This window comes from Melospiza georgiana, chromosome 26 (assembly GCF_028018845.1).
Source record: "Melospiza georgiana isolate bMelGeo1 chromosome 26, bMelGeo1.pri, whole genome shotgun sequence".
NCBI lineage: Eukaryota > Metazoa > Chordata > Aves > Passeriformes > Passerellidae > Melospiza > Melospiza georgiana.
The window spans coordinates 4774298-4792891 of NC_080455.1; the positions used below are offsets into that span (position 1 = coordinate 4774298).

The 18594-nt window shown below is 48.2% G+C and overlaps 2 protein-coding genes across 2 annotated transcripts; both read left to right on the forward strand.

The window, feature by feature from the left end:
- The first annotated feature begins 163 nt into the window (after nucleotides 1-163).
- Nucleotides 164-11732, forward strand: LOC131093683 (hippocampus abundant transcript 1 protein-like). Its single transcript, XM_058040954.1, has 12 exons — nucleotides 164-317; nucleotides 1087-1182; nucleotides 2301-2363; nucleotides 3306-3433; nucleotides 3842-3956; nucleotides 4498-4716; nucleotides 5549-5662; nucleotides 6096-6167; nucleotides 6354-6466; nucleotides 6572-6669; nucleotides 8219-8385; nucleotides 8470-11732. Exons 1-12 carry the CDS (start codon nucleotides 234-236, stop codon nucleotides 8677-8679), a joined length of 1479 nt encoding a protein of 492 aa, XP_057896937.1. The 5' UTR covers nucleotides 164-233; the 3' UTR covers nucleotides 8680-11732.
- A 2720-nt stretch (nucleotides 11733-14452) lies between these two features.
- MADCAM1 (mucosal vascular addressin cell adhesion molecule 1) lies at nucleotides 14453-17771 on the forward strand. Its single transcript, XM_058040949.1, has 5 exons — nucleotides 14453-14510; nucleotides 14658-14924; nucleotides 15429-15749; nucleotides 15955-16500; nucleotides 17344-17771. The coding sequence occupies exons 1-5, from the start codon at nucleotides 14453-14455 to the stop codon at nucleotides 17454-17456; spliced, it is 1305 nt and encodes a 434-aa protein (XP_057896932.1). The 3' UTR covers nucleotides 17457-17771.
- The last annotated feature ends 823 nt before the right edge of the window (nucleotides 17772-18594 follow it).

Below are 18594 nucleotides of genomic sequence, written 5' to 3' on the forward strand. Positions count from 1 at the left end.
CTGTTCCCGGTTGGGGGGCGGGGCCAGCGGGCGGAGCCGCCCCCTCCGCTCCGCACGGCCGCCCTCAGCGCCGGGCCCGGCGCTCCCCGCCCGGTGCCGGTCCCGGTCCGGTGCTGGTGCCGGGCCCGGGCTCGGCCTCTGCGCAGCGCGGCCCGCTCCGGTTCGGCCCGGCCCGCCACGGGGAGGATGGGGCAGCCGCGGCGGCCGGTGAGCGGCAGCGGCCCGGCGGCGCCATGACCGGCGAGAAGAAGAAGAAGAAGCGGCTCAACCGCAGCGTCCTGCTGGCCAAGAAGATCGTGATCCGGGACGGGGCCGGCGTGAGCGCGGGGCTGCGGGGGATGGCGGGGGGATGGCGGGCACCGGAGCGGTGCCGGTACCCGGTACTCGGTGCGGGCTGGCCCCGGTGGGCCGCGCTCCTCAAAGCGGCCCCGCTGCTGCGGCGGATGCTGAGGATGCCGTGATGGGCGCTGCACCTGCCGGTCTGCGCCGCTTCCTGGGCGGCAAAACCGGAGCGGCACCGGGCAGGGAACCCCGCACCGACCGGCCAGGGTGGATTGAAGCGCCCTGGGCTGGCTGTGAACGGAAAAAATCATTTCAGAGCAGCGTCTCTCGCTGCCTCCGCTCGTGTCCGGGATCCCCCTGTCACAGATATATTTTATTAAAAATCACTTCTTTAAAGTTTTTCCTTCTGAGAAGCTGAGGGGCTTTAAAAATGAAATGTAAACATTGATTATCTGCTGCTGTGGAATGCAACAGGTGCATCTGGGATTGGCCTCATGTGGTTGTTTCTAATTAATGGCCAATCACAGTCAGCTGGCTTGGGCTCTCTGAGCAGTCACAAGATTTTATTGTCATTCCATTCCTTTCAAGGATGAAATCCTTTCTTCTATTCTTTTAGTATAGTTTTAATATGATACATATAATAAAATAATAAATAAACCTTCAGAAACATGGAGTCAAGCTTCTCATCTCTTCCCTCATTCTGAAAGCCCTGAAATCACCACCACACCCCCAGCTGTGTGAGCCCTCTCTGAGGCTGCTGAAAGGTTTTCATTTTTTATTTTTTATTTTCCTGTGTTTTTACAGCGCCAGGGGATTGGGGAGCCCAGTGTGTACCATGCAGTGGTGGTGATTTTCCTGGAGTTCTTTGCCTGGGGGCTGCTGACCACGCCAATGCTCACGGTGAGTGTGTGCCCATGGCAGCTCTCCTGAGAATTAAGGTTTTAGCACCACCTTTCACTGGGCAACTGTGGAAAAGGAGGGTTTGGTTATGCAAAAAATACATTTAGATACATTAGTCTATAAATCTATATTTAAATATAAAATATAAATAAATAAATATCTATTTTAATATATAAATATATAATATAATGTATATTATATATTATATAATATATAATTTTTAATATATAATACATATGTATATTTATGTTAAATATATATTTATATAGAAATGTCTATATATATTATATATAAAAATATAAATATATTATATATTAGAATATTGTTTATATTTATTATATATATTATATATATAATTTATAATTTCATATAAATTTTATTTTATTTATTTAATTTATCTTTTTATATAATTTATATAATTCATATATATTTTTAATAGAATTATAATATAATAGATATATATATAATATTATAATATATATTATAATATATATTATAATATAATAGTGGCACTTGCTGCCATGATCTAGTTGAAGTGTTAGAACATGGGTTGGACTTGATGATCTTACAGGTCTCTTCCAGCCTTGAATTTCTGTGATTCTGTGGTAAAATATATTTAAAATTATATTTATTAACATAAATTTTATTAAAAATATCTATTATATATTTATAGAAAATATATTTATAAATAGAATTTTAAAATACGAATATTATATCCAATATTATATTTATGTTAATATTACATTTATATTAAAATAGAAATATTATTTATATTTTAATATAAAATCAAGCAAACAGCACAAAGGGATACACAGAGAAGGGATATGGTGACATAAAATAAAACCAGAGGGAGTTCAGGTGATGGGGAAAGGCTTTCTGAGCATGCTGGAGTGATTTATACACCTGCAAAGTGTTAAAGGCATTTATTTTTATGGTTAAAGGCATTTAAAGGCAGTGATTTCCCATACTGGGAAAGGCTCCTCACATAGAGGCATTGTTGGCAGGATATTTCCCCTTTTCCCTGGATTTTGCCCTTCCAGTCCTCTGGCTCGCAGAAATTCTGCAGAAGTTGCTAGCTCTGACTTTTTCATTTGCTTTTTGTTTGTTTTCCTTTGCAGGTCTTACACCAGACTTTTCCTCAGCACACATTCCTGATGAATGGTCTGATTCATGGAGTCAAGGTGAGGAATATTCCTTCCAGGATTTCCTTTAAATCTGCAAGAAGAACAAGCCATTATTTATTTATATAATTTGCTGATGCCAGCCAATATTTGGCCACTTTGGGAGGGTTCTGGCAAACCTGATGCAAAAGGGAGGACACAGATATGGGACAGCTGATTTTACCAAGCAGCAGTGACAATGTGGAGTTACAACAGAATGAGTGTTTCAGCTGGAATTAATCTCACCAGCATGAGATCAGCACTATGCCCATCCTCTGGAGCATAACAGAGTGAAAATCAGTGATTTCTAAATTTATTGGTGATAGAAATTAAAACCAAGTGGCCTCAGTGACCTCCAGGCTGGGATGTGCTGTGGGACTGGGGAGTTTCTTGCACTAGAGCAGCATTGCAGGCAACAGTTGTGAACAGGCAGTATTCCTGAGTGAATATTCCCTGTAATATTCCTGAGTGAATATTCCCTGTGAACAGGGAATATTCCTGAATTCTGACTGAGGAATTAGGCAGCACAGACAATTCTTGACTGTCTCTGCCAACAGGATCTTGGAAAACAGCCCCAGCACTGAAAGGCTCTGCCCTGCAGGCTTGGGAGACGTGGCAAGGCTTTGAATAATTTTATTTGTGCTTAATGGCCCTGTCTTCTCATTGTCCTGTCTCCACATACTCCACACACAAGGGAAAGCTTTCCCCAGAGCTGCAGCAGCTGTTGCCATGCTGGAGCTGTGCCAGCAGCTCTCCAGGTCCTGGCAGGGCTGCCTGGGTGCCCAGAGCAGAGCTCTGAGGGAGCAGGAGTGCTCAGGATTTGGTTTTGGGGATTTTATTAAACTGCTCTGTTGTTGTAACAGCGTTGGAGCAATCAGGAATGGGTTGTTTCCTCCTGATGTTGTTGGAAGCTCTCACTGAGGGGTTTCTCTGTCCTCTGGTCTGTCTGTGTGTCCATCCCAGGGTCTGCTCTCTTTCCTAAGTGCCCCACTGATTGGTGCTCTCTCTGATGTCTGGGGCAGGAAATCCTTCCTCCTCCTCACCGTCTTCTTCACGTGTGCACCAATTCCCCTGATGAAGATCAGCCCCTGGTGAGTTCCCCCTCAGTGCAGCCCCAGGGGTCTGAGGAGGGGCTGAGGGATGAGGGTTTGCAGCTGCTCCTTTCAGGGTGAGATGGAAGAATCTCATCCATCTCAAGAATGGAGGAGGATGCTCAGCCTAGAGACTGATTTGTCTGCTTCTGGAGGGTTTAATTGGGAATTAAGGGTTGTTCTGTCCTCTGTGCTTGTTCCTCACTCAGTGCATTGTTTCTGGGAAATAATACACTGAGCATTATTTAGGGAAAATAAATGATAAAACTTCAGGGGTCTCCAGACAAGACTCCATGTTCTGGTGCACTGGAACAGGATGGACTGGAGGCAAAACAAAGCAGAGGCTCAGCTTCAGCAGCTGTGGGCCATGGTGTGGCTGCTCTCTGACTGTGCCTCGGGCTCTTGCAGGTGGTACTTTGCTGTCATTTCCATGTCTGGAGTGTTTGCTGTCACCTTCTCCGTGATTTTTGCCTACGTTGCTGATATCACGCAGGAGCATGAGCGCAGCACGGCGTACGGCCTGGTAAGGAGCTGAGTCACTGGCCTGGCTCTTGACAGAAATATCTGGGGCTTTGAAGGTAGGAGAGATATAAAATTAGGGTGGGAGATTATTGACTGATCATACAGATTCCTTGTCCTTATGTTTGTGGTTTAGCTCTGAGGGGGAGACTGATACCTGCCCACTCTTAGTGCTGGCTGTGTCTGAACCAGCCTGGCCCTTCCCTTTTCCACACCAGGGAAGGGCAGCCTGTGATGCTTGCTATGATCCTGCCCTCAATTTAGCTTTACAGCACCATCCAGGCATTCCTAGGACACCTTTGATTCCCTTTTTGCTAGAATTTAGCCCAGCTGCACCAAGAGAATCTGTCAGCTGTGAATTCTTATTTATCAAAGATACCAGAAGGAGTTCCTTGGGTTATTGGGGAGGAGGAAATGGGCTCTAGGAAATGGGCTCTAGGAAATGGGTTTTCCATCAAAGATGCCAAAAAGATTTCCCTGGCTCACTGAGGAGGAGGAAATGTGCTGTAGGAAGAAGAAGCTGTAGGGAATTTTTATTTTTCCAGGTGTCAGCCACGTTTGCTGCCAGCCTGGTCACCAGCCCGGCCATCGGCGCGTACCTGTCCCAAGCCTACGGTGACACCTTGGTGGTTGTGCTGGCTTCAGGGGTGGCTCTGCTGGATATTGGCTTCATCCTGCTGGCTGTGCCCGAGTCCCTGCCTGAGGAGATGCGTCCTGTCTCTTGGGGAGCCCCAATCTCCTGGGAACAAGCTGACCCATTCGCTGTGAGTGAGCCTGCTGCCGTGTGGGAAATGCATTTGTCCAAAATTTCTAGAAAATCCAGCACTGCTGTTTTCCTGTGTGCTGGTAATGCTTCATTTTTGCTTTAATCCTGTTGATTTTTAAGGTGTTAAGCCCTTGGTTTGGCTTTCTATTTTATATGTAATATAAAATTATATTATATATAAAATACAAATATTTTATATATATGGAGATGTTTCACTGATATAAAGTCAAAACATTTTAAAACATTTAAACATTTTAAACACTTAAAAACATTTTTTAAAAATGTTTCCCACCCCTTTCCCTGCAGTCCTTGAGGAAGGTAAGTCAGGACTCCACAGTGCTGCTCAAAGCCTGCTGCTGTGTGGGAAATGGATTTGTAGAAAATTTGTAGAATTTTTTTTGAAAATTTGTATAAAATCCAACATTGCTCTTTTCCTATATGCTGGCAATGCTTAATTTTTGCTTTAATCCTGTCGATTTTAAGGTGTTAAGTCCTTGATTTGGCTGTCTTTGTACCTGTTTTTTCAGTGATATAAACTCAAATTTTAAAACGTTTTTTCTTGTTTCCCTCCCCTTTCCCTGCAGTCCTTGCGGAAGGTGGGTCAGGACTCCACAGTGCTGCTCACAGCCTGCTGCTGTGTGGGAAATGGATTTGTAGAAAATTTGTAGAAAATCTAACACTTCTCTTTTCCTATGTGCTGGTAATGCTTAATCTTTGCTTTAGTCCTGCTGATTTTTAAGGTTTTGCTGGTTTTGTACCTGGAGATTTTTCACTGATATAAAGTCAAATTTTAAAACGTTGTTTCTTGTTCCCCACCCCTTTCCCTGCAGTCCTTGAGGAAGGTGGGTCAGGACTCCACAGTGCTGCTCATCTGCATCACAGTTTTTCTCTCCTACCTTCCTGAGGCCGGCCAGTACTCCAGCTTCTTCCTCTACCTGAGACAGGTCAGTCTCTCAAAGCTCTGGCTGCAGGAAATAAATACAATCAGAGCTCTATAAATACAATCAGAGTTGTGCCACCTGTCCCAAGGTGGCTTTTCTTGGCCAATAATTGTAAGAAATAGTGAAATTGTAAGAAATAGTGATTTGTTCCAGCTCTCCTGAGGAATGTGTGAGTGCTGACTGCTCTGGGCATTGCCTGGGGCAAGCCTGGCTTGGCTCCTTGCTGGTGCCTGCCTGGCCATCCTGGCTGTGCCACCTTCAGGCAGTGATTTAAAACCATTTTTCAGCCAGAGGAAAATCTTCTATTTGATTCCTATGTCAGACCAGTTAATAATGTGCAGGCCCCTGAGAAGGAAGTTCAGTAAACATCAGTGACATTGATAGAGGGGCTCTTGTTCCAAATCTGCCTGAAAATCCCTCTTTGATGTTTTCACAGGTCATTGGTTTTTCCTCAGAGACTGTAGCAGCCTTTATTGGTGTCGTTGGAATTCTCTCTATACTGGCTCAGGTGAGAAGCAATTTCTGTGTTAGCTTGAGCAGTCCAAAATTTCTGAGTTGAGAGTTGTCAGAATTCCTCTGGCAACACAGACTTTTGAAACAAAGATGTAAAATTGGGAGGGATCCCATAAGGATCCCTCAGGTTCCTGCCCTCTTTCTTTGCCCCTGCCTTGAAAACTCCTGTTTTTCTTTGCAGACAGTGGTGTTGGGAATTCTCATGCGCTCCATAGGGAATAAAAACACCATCCTGCTGGGCCTGGGCTTCCAGATCCTGCAGCTTGCCTGGTATGGCTTTGGATCACAGCCTTGGTGAGGGTTTGCCCACATTTCTGTCCCTCTGTGGCCTCTCCCACCCTGCAGCAGCACAGGGTGAGGGCTCAGGGCTGCTCCTCACAGCTGCCTCTTCCTCCCCAGGATGATGTGGGCAGCAGGAGCTGTGGCTGCCATGTCCAGCATCACCTTCCCAGCCATCAGTGCCATGGTGTCGAGGAGCACAGACCCTGACCAGCAGGGTGAGTGCCTGGGGACACATCTGGGGGATTTTCTGAGGCCCTGGCGAAGGGAGGAATGAGGAATCTGACTCCATGTTCTTAGGAGGCTGATTTATTATTTTATGATCTATAAAGAATATTATATGTTAGAATATTTATTATGTTCTGATGTATTATATTCTTTATAGATCATAAAATAATGTATAATATTCTAATAATAATAATAATATATATAATATTCTAATATAAAACAATATATAATATTATAATATTAATATAAGAATATAATAACATATCAGAATATAATGTATTATACTATAACAATATATTAGAATAATATAATTATATAATAATGTAATAATATATTAGAATAGAATATATTCTATTAAAAATATAATATATTAAGAATACTAAACTAAAACTATACTAAAGGATAGAGAAAGGATACAGACAGAAGGCTAAATATTTTCTGAGACCCTGTCAAAGGGAGGAATGAGGAATCTGACTCCATGTTCTTAGGAGGCTGATTTATTATTTTATGATCTATAAAGAATATAATATATTATAATATAATATTAATATATATTCTAATATAATACTATATTAGAATAATATATTAGAATATAATATATCCTGTTAAATATTTTATTATATATAAAATCTAGAAAATAGATAAATAATATAAATGAAAATATTGAACATATAAATAATATTAAAATAATTTCTAAAATATAATATTTTATTATATATTATATTCTTAATATATTATATTAAGAATACTAAATTAAAACTCTACTTAAGAATAGAGCAAGGATACAGACAGAAGGCTAAAAAAGGTACTAATGAAAACCTGTGACTCCTGACAGAGTCCTGACAGAGTCCTGACCATGATTGGTCATTAAGTCAAAACAATTCACATGAAGCAAATCTAACAATGTCCAAACCACATTCCAAAGCAGCAAAAGACAGGAGAAGCAAATCAGATAATTATTATTTTCATTTTTCTCTGAAGCTTCTCAGCTTCCCAGGAGCCAATCCTGGGCAAAGAGTTTTTTTGGGAAAATATGACAGTGACACACATCTGATGGAGCTGGCACAAGGAGGGGAGGGGTTGGCAGGAACATCTGTGCCAGCTGTGCTCACAGCAATATTCACATTCTTATCTTTGACCACGGCTGGTGCTTTACTGGGGAACTCCCAAGTCATGAAAATGCCTCAGAAGGGCAACACCACACACCCAGAGGAGGCTGCTGCATTTTGCCTGCCTCACAGTACATCTGAGTCCTCAATTAAATTCTAGCTCATTGGAAATTATTGCTTGATGTGCCCATGCTTATTTCAGCCTGCAAAGCAGCAAGCCCTGCATTACTGATTTTTCTAGAACCTGGCACTGAGTGAAGCTGCTCATCTGCAAACCCCTCCCCTGCACATCAGCCCAGATCCAAGTGCTTGGTCTTGTTTCTAAATACGCATCCTGGAATAAAACAAGGGAAACTCACTTGAATTAAACAAGAAACTGGCTTTCTTTGGAGAGCTGGAGGCATTTCCCCTGTTTTCCCTCTGTCCCCAGGTGTGGTGCAGGGGATGATCACTGGAATTCGGGGTCTGTGCAATGGCCTGGGGCCAGCACTCTATGGCTTTGTCTTCTATCTCTTCCATGTGGAGCTGAACGAAATGGCCGAGGTGGAAACGTTGGGCAAGGCCTCCAAACCCAACATGGCCAACCCTACGGATGAGGTACCTGCTCAGCTTCTCGCTCTGTTTTCTGGGCTGGGTTTGCCCTCGTGCTTGAATCATTCCTGTCTCTCTGTCTCTCTCCAGAGCAGCATCATCCCTGGGCCACCCTTCCTGTTCGGGGCGTGCTCCGTGCTGCTGTCGCTGCTGGTGGCTCTGTTCATTCCCGAACACAACCTGGCCCTGAGGTCAGGCAGCCACAAGAAGCACAGTGCAGGGGCTCAGGCTCACCCCCACAGCCCGCCAGCTGGGGGGTCAGATGGCAAGGAGCCCCTCCTGGAGGACAGCAGTGTGTGAGGTGGGACAGGGGAGCTGCCCCAGGCTCGACTCCGCATCGAGGATGGACTGAGCAGGAGTTCAGGGAAGGGGAGAGGGATCCAAGGTCACAGACTGTGCCACTAACAGCTACTGAGGAGGGATGAGGTGTCCCTCTGAGCCAAATACACCCAGCTGGTGCAAAAAAATGGAATTGTATCACCTGGTGCTGATGGAGAGGGGAGATAGGGAGCTGCTCCACTGGAGGGATTGTTCTGGAAGGCAAACCTGCCCTTGTGAGTGAGCCCTGTGTGCCCTGCCAAACCCTCTGCCTTGGTGGGAGCTGCCCCTGGAATCAAATCTGGCATTTGCTCCATGCTGTTGCTGTGGTGGCACCCTGAGGGGACAGGGGGTGTGTGAGGCACAGGGGGTGCAGCTCTGAGCTTCCTCTCTGCCCCAAGTGAGACTTAGACCAAAAGAATCTAAATCTGCTGACTTCATGTTCTGATGAAGAGGAGAAAAATGAAGAAGTTGCAGCTGAGAAGGGCAACTCCACGAATTACAAACACTTGCATGGCCACAATGGCTGTGGTTTGTTTGGTTTTCTTTTTTCTTGTCACTCTGAGGTGGCATTTGCCTGTTGCCTCCACTGGCAGTAGGTAGAAGAATTTATTTTCAGAAATCTTTTCCTGGAGCTGTGAGGGTTGTTTAGGAGATACAATTCTCTGGCAGGTTGGAGAAACAGCTTGGCTGTGCTGAGCACTTTGGAGACGAGTGGTTTCCTGGGAGAAAGGTCACAGAAATGTCTGTTTGCCTTGAGCATTGTGTGAAGCATGCTGGTTTGCCTCTGGGCTCCTTCCATCTGATGCTAACCCCAAAGAGCGTCCAGAGCTGGTTTGTTCTCAACCTGATTGATCCTGATGGTGAAGGTTGTGTTGGTTTGGATTCCACGTGGCATTTCTGAGCCTGCTGTGGAGGCTTTTGTTGGTGGAACAGTGGAAGTGCAGCCTCTGCTGCAGGCTCAGCTGTGCTCAGAAAGAGCAGGAGGTGCTGAAAGGAGCTGAGGCAAACAGGGAACGTGTGGTTGTTTATAGAAATGTGGCAGAGGGCAGGAAACAATTGTTCTGATTTGAGTAAATAAGAAGTGGTGGCATTGAGCAGTTCTGGGAAGTAAGGACCAAACCAAGGACACTTCAGGAATCTTTTGTTAAAGGATTTGAGGGTGCAGCAGCCAAACCAGTCTTGCCTTGGCTGTTCTCTGCCTGGGGTCTCCTCTCTGTGGGTTTGGGGAAGGTTCCCCAGGGGAGAGCAGCCAAAAGGGAGGCAGTGACTGGCACAGCAGTGACTGCAAATGCCATTTCATCAGAGGTGGGTATTTAAATGAAAGAATTGACAGTTTGTTCTGCATTGATCTGGCCTGGTGGCAGCTGCTGTGCTCAGAGCTGGGAGCAGCTGGGACACTGAGGGATGCTGAGATGGATCTGGCTGCAGGTCTGGGGAGGAGCAGAGCCAGCAGAAACTTCCTTGACCTGCCATGACTCCATTTTTCCCTTTCCACAAGCTCCTTGTGGTGACACTCCCAATTCCCAAACAAGAGTGGGATGGTCAGTATACTGTGTGTGCATGGCAAGCTTTTATCCTGAAGGAAATCCTGTCACTTGCACCTCCAGGCAGCAGTTCCCCCACCTCTGTTCCTCACAAAAATGCCTTTTTTAGACGGGACTTTTCCCAAGTCCTGGCAATCTGATGATTTATATGGGATAAAGTGAGCTGAAGTAGGATTTTCCCTCACACACAGATGAAGTAAAAATAGAATTGTTACCTCAGAGCTTCACGGGTACGATACAGCGACACGTTACAAAAAAGATGAGCATAATTTATATGATATAAAGTATATAGAGATATATTTTTAAAAATCCTCTCCCTTATAGTTTATTGAAACCAATGTGTTTCTGATCTCATTCCCTCTCACCACTGCTGCTGCCTGTGGCCTCTCAGCCTCTCCTTCCCCTCAGACCCCAGAACTGTCCAGAATGTTCTTTCCCAGCTCATGTCCCTCACCCCTGAGCTTCTGGTGATGCTGACATGGTGGGCCTGGAGTGTTTTGGTGCCACTGGTCACCAGTGATGGCACTGGTGCAGCTGGGGTGGGGATATGGCAGTGGGTGGATGGAGGGGGGCACAGCACCAGGCAGCAGCAGGACCTCACAGGTGCCATCCCCGTCAGAAAAGTGGCTTGTGCTGGTGTGCAGAGCTGGCAGCAGGGGCTCTGAGGTGCAGGGAGCAAGCAGGGATCCCCCTTTTACCCTCTTGGGGTTCCTCTCACCTGGTTTGGTGGGGCCTTAGCCCGGTGCCTCCCCTTCCCTCCTGCTCTGCCTCCACGGGACAGAGCAGGAGCTGGGCCAGGCAGTGCTGGAGCTGAAGTCACCAGAGCCAGATGAAGAACAGCTTGTTCTGAAGGGCTGGTGCTTCTGCAGCATCCCACGTGGAGGCTGGAAAGGCTGCGTGGAGCATTCAGCTGGTTTTTGCCAATTCTCGTTACTTTCTATGAAAAAGCAACTTTTTAAAAAGGAGTCTTTTTTTTCTTAAAATCTGCTTGATCTGCTGTGCAGTGCCTGAGCCTGGCTGTTTAATGTTGGGATTCCCAGGATTTGTCTGCAAGGGACTTCAAAATCTGGGATGGTAACAGCAATGCCCAAACACGAGGCAAAAATCATCTCAATTTGCCTGTCGGCAGCCCTGGCAGGTCGAGTGAGTTTCAGCTGATCTCGTTGCATTAAAAACCTGAGTTACACCATTGCTTTCTCTTCTGCCATTAATTTTGCAAAGTAGGAACTTTTTACTTCCCTGTTTTTATTCTTTTTCTGCACTCCAAAGGCTGTTGACAGCTGTGGTATCTTTAAAACGTGGGCACTTGGCCCCACCTCTGCTCTCTCACTGTTCACCATCACGTGTGTTTGTCTCTCTTTTTTTTTTTTTTTTTTTTTTAAGCTAATGATGAAATGTATTTATTTTGGTTCAGGTTGTGTTTGGAACTGGCTAATCTCTCCCTCTGATGGATTATTTATTAAACTGCTGCTTTCCTGTTGTGTCAAAGGTCTCTGTCCTTATTCCTCTCCATCACCTGTGGTACCAGGCAGCCTCTGCCCAGAATTTAAATTCCCCTTGAGAATTAAGGTGTGGGATAGATTTGGGAGAGCTGGGTGAGGGTTACCAGTCCGTGCCCCAGCCCAGGATGGGAAGCAGTCCCTGCCCCACTGCAGCCTCCTCCTGGCCTGGTTTTAGTCATCTCAACTCCTATTGTCTTAATTTTTCAGCCAGGCCTAATTTAGATCTTATCTGACTCATTTAAACACTCTTTGTGGCGGCTGAGGATGGTCCTAAGTGACTAATATAATCCAAAAAAATATATAAACACTTCCAAGCCAGCTCTTGGTGCTTGATGGATGGTATCCTGGAAAAATGAGCCATTACGCAGCCTGGTGCTTCTGTATGCATTTCCTCCAGACTGAATTAGCTTTTGTTTTATTGTTTCCATCTTTAATTGAGAGAAAACCTGTGACTCGTCTCACGTGTGGTGGCTGGAGAACAGAGGGCAGGTGTTGACCTTCAACAACATCCTGCACTGGTGTGGTGGCTCTTGGGGCAAAGCTTTGTCCCTTCTGGTGACAGACCCCAACCCGAGGGGCTCTGGGGGTATCCTGTGCTGCAGCCAGCACTGGTCCCTTGCTGCTCTGTGTCTCCACACTGAGCTGTTTTGTTTCCTGAGCAGCATCTCTGCACAAAGTTTTGCCTGCCCCTGAGGGAGGAAGCACAATCTGCCTCCAGGAAAGGTGTTCAGGCCCCCGAGTCTGGAAAAGCAGCATTGCCTTCGCTCCTTCAAAGGCTTCCTGTGGGTTGCAAAACGCTCCCGGTGTGTAATCTTGCTCCTTGTGCCCTGTGCACGCAACCTGGTGCTGTTCCTGTGGGGAAGGTCTGAATTCCACCAAGCAGGAGGTGGAGCAGGGGTTATGGTGGGTTCACCACTCAGAGTGAGCAAGAGCTGCTCTGGGAGCTCTGCCACGTCATTCTGAGCTGGACCAGTCCCCTGGTTCTGTGGCTGAGCCCTTGGAACTGGAGGATTTTCAGGTTTTGACTCCATTTTCCACTGTGTTGTCCCCTCTGTGGCACTCCAAGCCCCAAAACAGAGAAGGTGCAGCACAAGGTTCTTGTAACTACTAATTTCTTAAGGTCCAGGAAAGTCTGAAAAAGCTTCTTTTTAAGATGAGGTGCTTCCCTAAATGCTCAGCTCTCATTCAGAATTGATTCAGGGATTTTTCTCATCGCATCACTGCCACAATCAGGGTTGTGGGAGAGGCAAGTGAAACCCTGGCACCACTTTTGTGTGTGTCCCCAAGGTTCCCAAACAAATTTCTGGGAAGATCCTGGCAGTGTGGGAGCAGCCCTGGCCATGGTTTGTCCCAGGGTTGGCCAGGGGGGCTCTGGAGGCTGCTGGAAAATCCGGGATGTGGCTCTGTTAACACAGGATGGAAGGAACAAAAAGCCCAGCTCCATTAATCACCTGCTTCGGCTGAGTGAGCACATTTGGTGGGAAGTGTTTACAGAGCACTTTCCTTGCCCTGAGGCCTCCTGCACCCTCGAGAGAATTAATGGCATGACCTTCTAAAATGATGCATGGCACGCCCAGTGCATGGAGCTGCCTCTCAGAGCAGTTCCCAGCTGGGAAATGTCCCAAAATGTCCAAGTCCTGTGGTGGCACTGGGTGCAGAGATGGGCACGTCCCTCCCTCAGCCCTTTGGGACCTTTCCCAGCTTTGGCAGGGTGGGAATGGGGCAGAACAGGGCTCATCCCTGCATGGGGAGCTGGGCAGGAACGAGGGAGTGATGCCAGACCCCAGCAGGGACCCATGAGAGATGCTGGATGATGCAGGTGTTCAACACCTTCTCTGTGGTGACGCTTTCTCCATCTGAACAAGATCAACCCTCACAGGAACACCTGATTCCATCCCTGAAAATGCCATTTTTGAGGAATAACAGGAATAATCAGCTCCCCAACAGGGCTGGCCATCACTCCTCCATGGGGAGCTGGGCAGGAATGAGGGAGTGGTGCCAGACCCAGCAGGGACAGATCCAGTGATGCCAGATTCAGGACAGATGCTGGATAATGCAGATGCTCAACACCTTCTCTGTGGTGACACTTTCTCCATCTGTACAAAGCCTCACAGGAACACCTGATTCCATCCCTGAAAATGCCATTTTTTTAGGAATAACAGGAATAATCAGCTCAGCACAGATCTGACCACAGATCCTGGCTCTGCTTTTGGGACAGGGGCTGGCAGGGCCCTTTCCACAATGCCCTAGCAGCTCTTGGGGTCAGGGGAAGTTTGGTTTGCCAGAGCCTCTGAGGGAGTGATCCCTGTAAAAAAACAGGGATAGAGCTGGATCTGAGCCACATCCTGGGGTGTTAAAAGTGCCTGGCAGGGCTCCCTGCTGGGGTGATGAGGGCCCTGCAGTTTCACAGGGACCCTTCAGGACAGGGACTTTCCTGGGTTTGGAGGGGCTGCCGGCTTGGCCCTCGGCTGGGTGTTGTGCAAAAGCTGCACTTGGAAGAAAATCAGAAATCTCCCTCTGGAAATACCCCTCGGGCGGGAAGTTGTGGAGATCCTGGGGCCGCTGCTCCTGGGGGCGGTTCCTACGGGGCTTAAGAAGGGCTGAGGTTGGAGCCGGCGGCCAGAAGGAGACAGCCCCGGCCAGCAGCTGGAAAGAGGGGAAGGAATGAAAGAAGGGAAAACCAGCGCTGCTGCTGCCCTGTGGGTGATGGAGCCGGCTCCTGTCCTCCTCCTCCTCCTCCTCGGCTCGCTGTGGGGCTGCAGCGGTGAGTGCCATGGGGCCGAGAGCCACCCTAAACCCCCGAGCTGCTCTCCTCGCTTCACCCCACAGCCTCAGGAGCTCCCTGTCCCCAAACCGCGGCTGTCCCAGCGCTGGTGGCTGTCCCCTGACCCTGCACTCTCCTCCTGCCCAGGTGGCCCTGCTGACAGGATGGTGGTGACACCTCGGGAGCCCGTGGTGCCCTTTGGGGGCTCGACAGAGCTGAACTGCTCCCTGGCATGTGCAGGGGGCAAGGTGGAGTGGAGGGGGCTGGACACAGCCCTGGGCACCATCTCCTCCTTCTCCACCCACAGCATCCTGCACATCCAGCACGCCACGGTGGCCATGGAGGGCACGACGTTCTGCGAGGGCAGATGCCATGGGAAGGACTACAAGGAAAGTGTCACGCTGAAGGTTTATGGTAAGCACTGCCTGTCGCAGACATCTTTTATGGAAATTCTTTTCTTTAGAAATTTTCTTCCTCCTGAGAAGCTGAGAGAGGTCTCAGGAACAAAATGTAAACGTTGATTATCTGCTGCTGTGGAATGCAACAGGTGCATCTGTGATTAGCCCATTTTGGATGTTTGTAATTAATGGCCAATCAGAGCTCAGAGAGAGCCAAGCCACAAACCTTTGTTATCATTCTTTGCTATTCTATTCTTAGCTAGCCTTCTGATTAAATCCTTTCTCCTATTCTTTTGGTATAGTTTTAATATAATATATATCATAAAATAGTAAATCAAGCCTTCTGAAACATGGAGTCAGATCCTCATCTCTTCCCTCATCCTCAGACCCCTGTGAACGCTGTCACAACTCCCCAGCCCATCCCTCACTGCCTCCTCCCAGCACAATCCTGCATCCCCAGGGCAGCCCTTTTCCTCCTGAGCTAAAAATCACCCCTGACCCTGCTCTGACTCCTTTTCAGCCCTCCCAGACACGCTGAGCCTGGAGGCATCTCCCCACACCCTGCGCCCAGGGCACCCTGCCACCCTGACCTGCACGGCCACGCAGGTGTACCCCCCCACTGGGCTGGCCCTCACCTGGTACCGGGGCCACCACGTGCTGGAGAACCTTACAGACCCTGACTGCGAGGATCCTGATGAGGAGGAGCTGTGTAGCATCGTTTCCAGCCTGCCGGTGAAGGGCACAGAGGTGGCAGAAGGGGTGGAGTTCAGGTGCGAGGTGACGCTGCGCGTCGGGCAGGAGACCTTCAGCAGGGTGGCATCTCTGGTGGCAAGGGCTGAGGGTGAGTGCCAGGAGGGGCTGGGGACCACAACCTGCATGTCCCCCGGTGCCCTGCGCTCCTCAAAATAGCTCTGCCAAGCAGCTGCACCGTTCCTGAATTTCCCATCCCCGTCCCTCCTGGCACTGCCCCTTTGCTCTGGGGCTGGAGGACCTCGGGGCTGCAGCGAGCTGAGCTCCCCTGTGACCAAGGCTCGCTGTGTTTGCAGCTGTGGTGACACCAGCCGTGGCCACCTCCACGGGGAGCCCCAGCACAGCCACCGTGGCCACCACAGCCCTCCCTCCAGGGCCAGGTGTCCCCACAGGTGACCCCACCACAACACGGGACCCCAGTGCTGGCACCACTCAGGATCTGGCTGCTGTCACCAATGCCCCCTCCACGGAGCCCTCAGTGCCCCAGGACCCCACGGCAAGCACCCACAGGGCACATGTGGCCACCAGCACCCTCCCTGCGGCGACAGAGCCACCTGTGGGGACAATGCCAGCCTGCAGCCTGCAGATGCGGTCGCTGCCACCCACCGGGACGCGTGGCAGGGCTCTGCGCATCGAGTGCCACGCTCGGTGCACCGGGAACGCCACGGTGCGCTGGCTGCGGACCCCCGCAGCCCTCGGGCAGTACCGGGAGGAGTCTGCGGGCAGCAGCTCCGCCCTGCGGCTGGACAGCGCCGAGCCCTGGCACCAGGGGCACTACCAGTGCGTCCTGCGGGGCCACCACCGCGCACAGGTGGCCAGCCTGGAGGTGATGGTGGTGGATGGTGAGTGCTGCTGGTCTGCGGACCCCTGTGCTTATCGCTGGGGTGGGCTGCAGCCCCTCGTGTCCGTGCCACGGTTGGGGGGATGTCCAGGAGGCTTCTCCAGACCTTCCCAAGACCTCAAGAAATTAAGTTACCAGAAAACCCCACACCTTGTGCTGCACTTTGTTTTGGGGCTTGGAGTGCCGTGGTTTAATTGAGGTGTTGGGGCATGGGTTGGACTGGGTCTTGAAGGTGTATTCCAACCCAGTGATTCTGTGAATTATTCTGTGAATTAGTCTATGAATTCAGTGAATTATTCAGTGAATTATTCTATGAATTCTGTGAATTATTCTATGAATTCTGTGAATTATTCTGAGAATTATTCTGTGAATTATTCTGAGAATTATTCTATGAATTCTGTGCATTATTCTGTGAATTATTCTATGAATTCTGTGAATTATTCTATGAATTCTGTGAATTATTCTGAGAATTATTCTGTGAATTATTCTGAGAATTATTCTATGAATTCTGTGCATTATTCTGTGAATTATTCTATGAATTCTGTGAATTATTCAGTGAATTATTCAGTGAATTCTGTGAATTATTCTATGAATTCTGTGAATTATTCTGAGAATTATTCTGTGAATTATTCTGAGAATTATTCTATGAATTCTGTGCATTATTCTGTGAATTATTCTATGAATTCTGTGAATTATTCTATGAATTATGTAAATTATTCTGAGAATTATTCTGTGAATTATTCTATGAATTCTGTGCATTATTCAGTGAATTATTCAGTGAATTATTCTGTGACTCGCTCACCCCTCGGCATTTCCATGCAATAACCCCACCGTGTCTTTGCAGATTCCTTCAGCTCCAGCCCTGCCATCGCCATGGGCACAGCGGGATCACTCTTGGGGCTCATCGCCACCGCTGCCGTGTCCCGACGCCTGTGGAAGCGGTTCCGATCCCGGTAGCCGCTGTCCCGGGACAGGGACAGCCGGGTGGCAGCCCTGGCCCTCCAGGGTGTCCCTGCTATCCCCGGTTGTCGCTGAAGGAGCAGGAGGGGAGCAGCTGCCGCGGGAGGCAAAGTTTGAAAGGACAATGAGCACAGGTGACACAGGACTGGATCCCCGCGGGCTGGCACCGATCACCGGGTGCGTGGAGCTCCCGGTACCGGCACACGGGCGGGAGCATGGAGGTCCCGGGGGAGCGTGGGCCCAGCACCGGTGCTCCAATAAAGGGCTTGTTTCTGTTCGGGCCCCTCAGCAAAGTGTCTGTGAAAAACGCCCAATCACTTGTTTGTAAAATTTTAATAGGAATAAAATGGTTATAAAAATAGTGATACAATTGGAGTGATAATAATTTGGACAGTTTGGATTAAGACAATATGAGACAACAAATACAAAGAGTTATGGATGGTCCAGGTATCTTTTTTCTGGGCAGCACGAGCCCGAAAAAGGACACAGTTAACAAAGGATTAACCCTTAAAAGCAATAGCCTGTTGCATATTCATACACTTCATACATGATGCATAAATTCCATTCAAACACAGGATTCTGTCTGGTCAGTGTCAACTTCTTCCTCCGAATCCCAACAGCGCCTTCGAGGTGGGAAGAAGTTCGTTTCTTCTGATAAGAAAGCAATAAATTCTTTTTCTCTGAAAGATTTAGGTGTCCTGTGGCTGCTATCTCGCTGCAAGTCCTTTTCTTAAAAAAAGTATCCCACATAGCATCGTTTCTATTTTAACAATTTTTATAACCTAAAACTATATTTAACACAATACTTAAGAGAATTAATACAGCATTACTTTCTACAAGAACACATATAATATTCATTGTAATATTTGAGAAAAGCCAATCATAAAACACATGCATTTTTCACAGTGTCCTTTGGGCCCTGTCCCACGGCCCCAGGGCACCCCGGCCTGCCCGCAGCAAACATGGCGGCCGCGGCGCCAGCCGCGTTGATAACGCAGACCCTCTGCCCACACTCAAGATGGCGGCAGCGGCCTCGCCCAATGGCGGCGTTCCCTCGCAGCCTTCCTGCCCACCATTGGCTGCCAGCCTGTAAGATGGCGGCATCAAAACTTCCGGCCCGGGCGGAAGCGCGGTC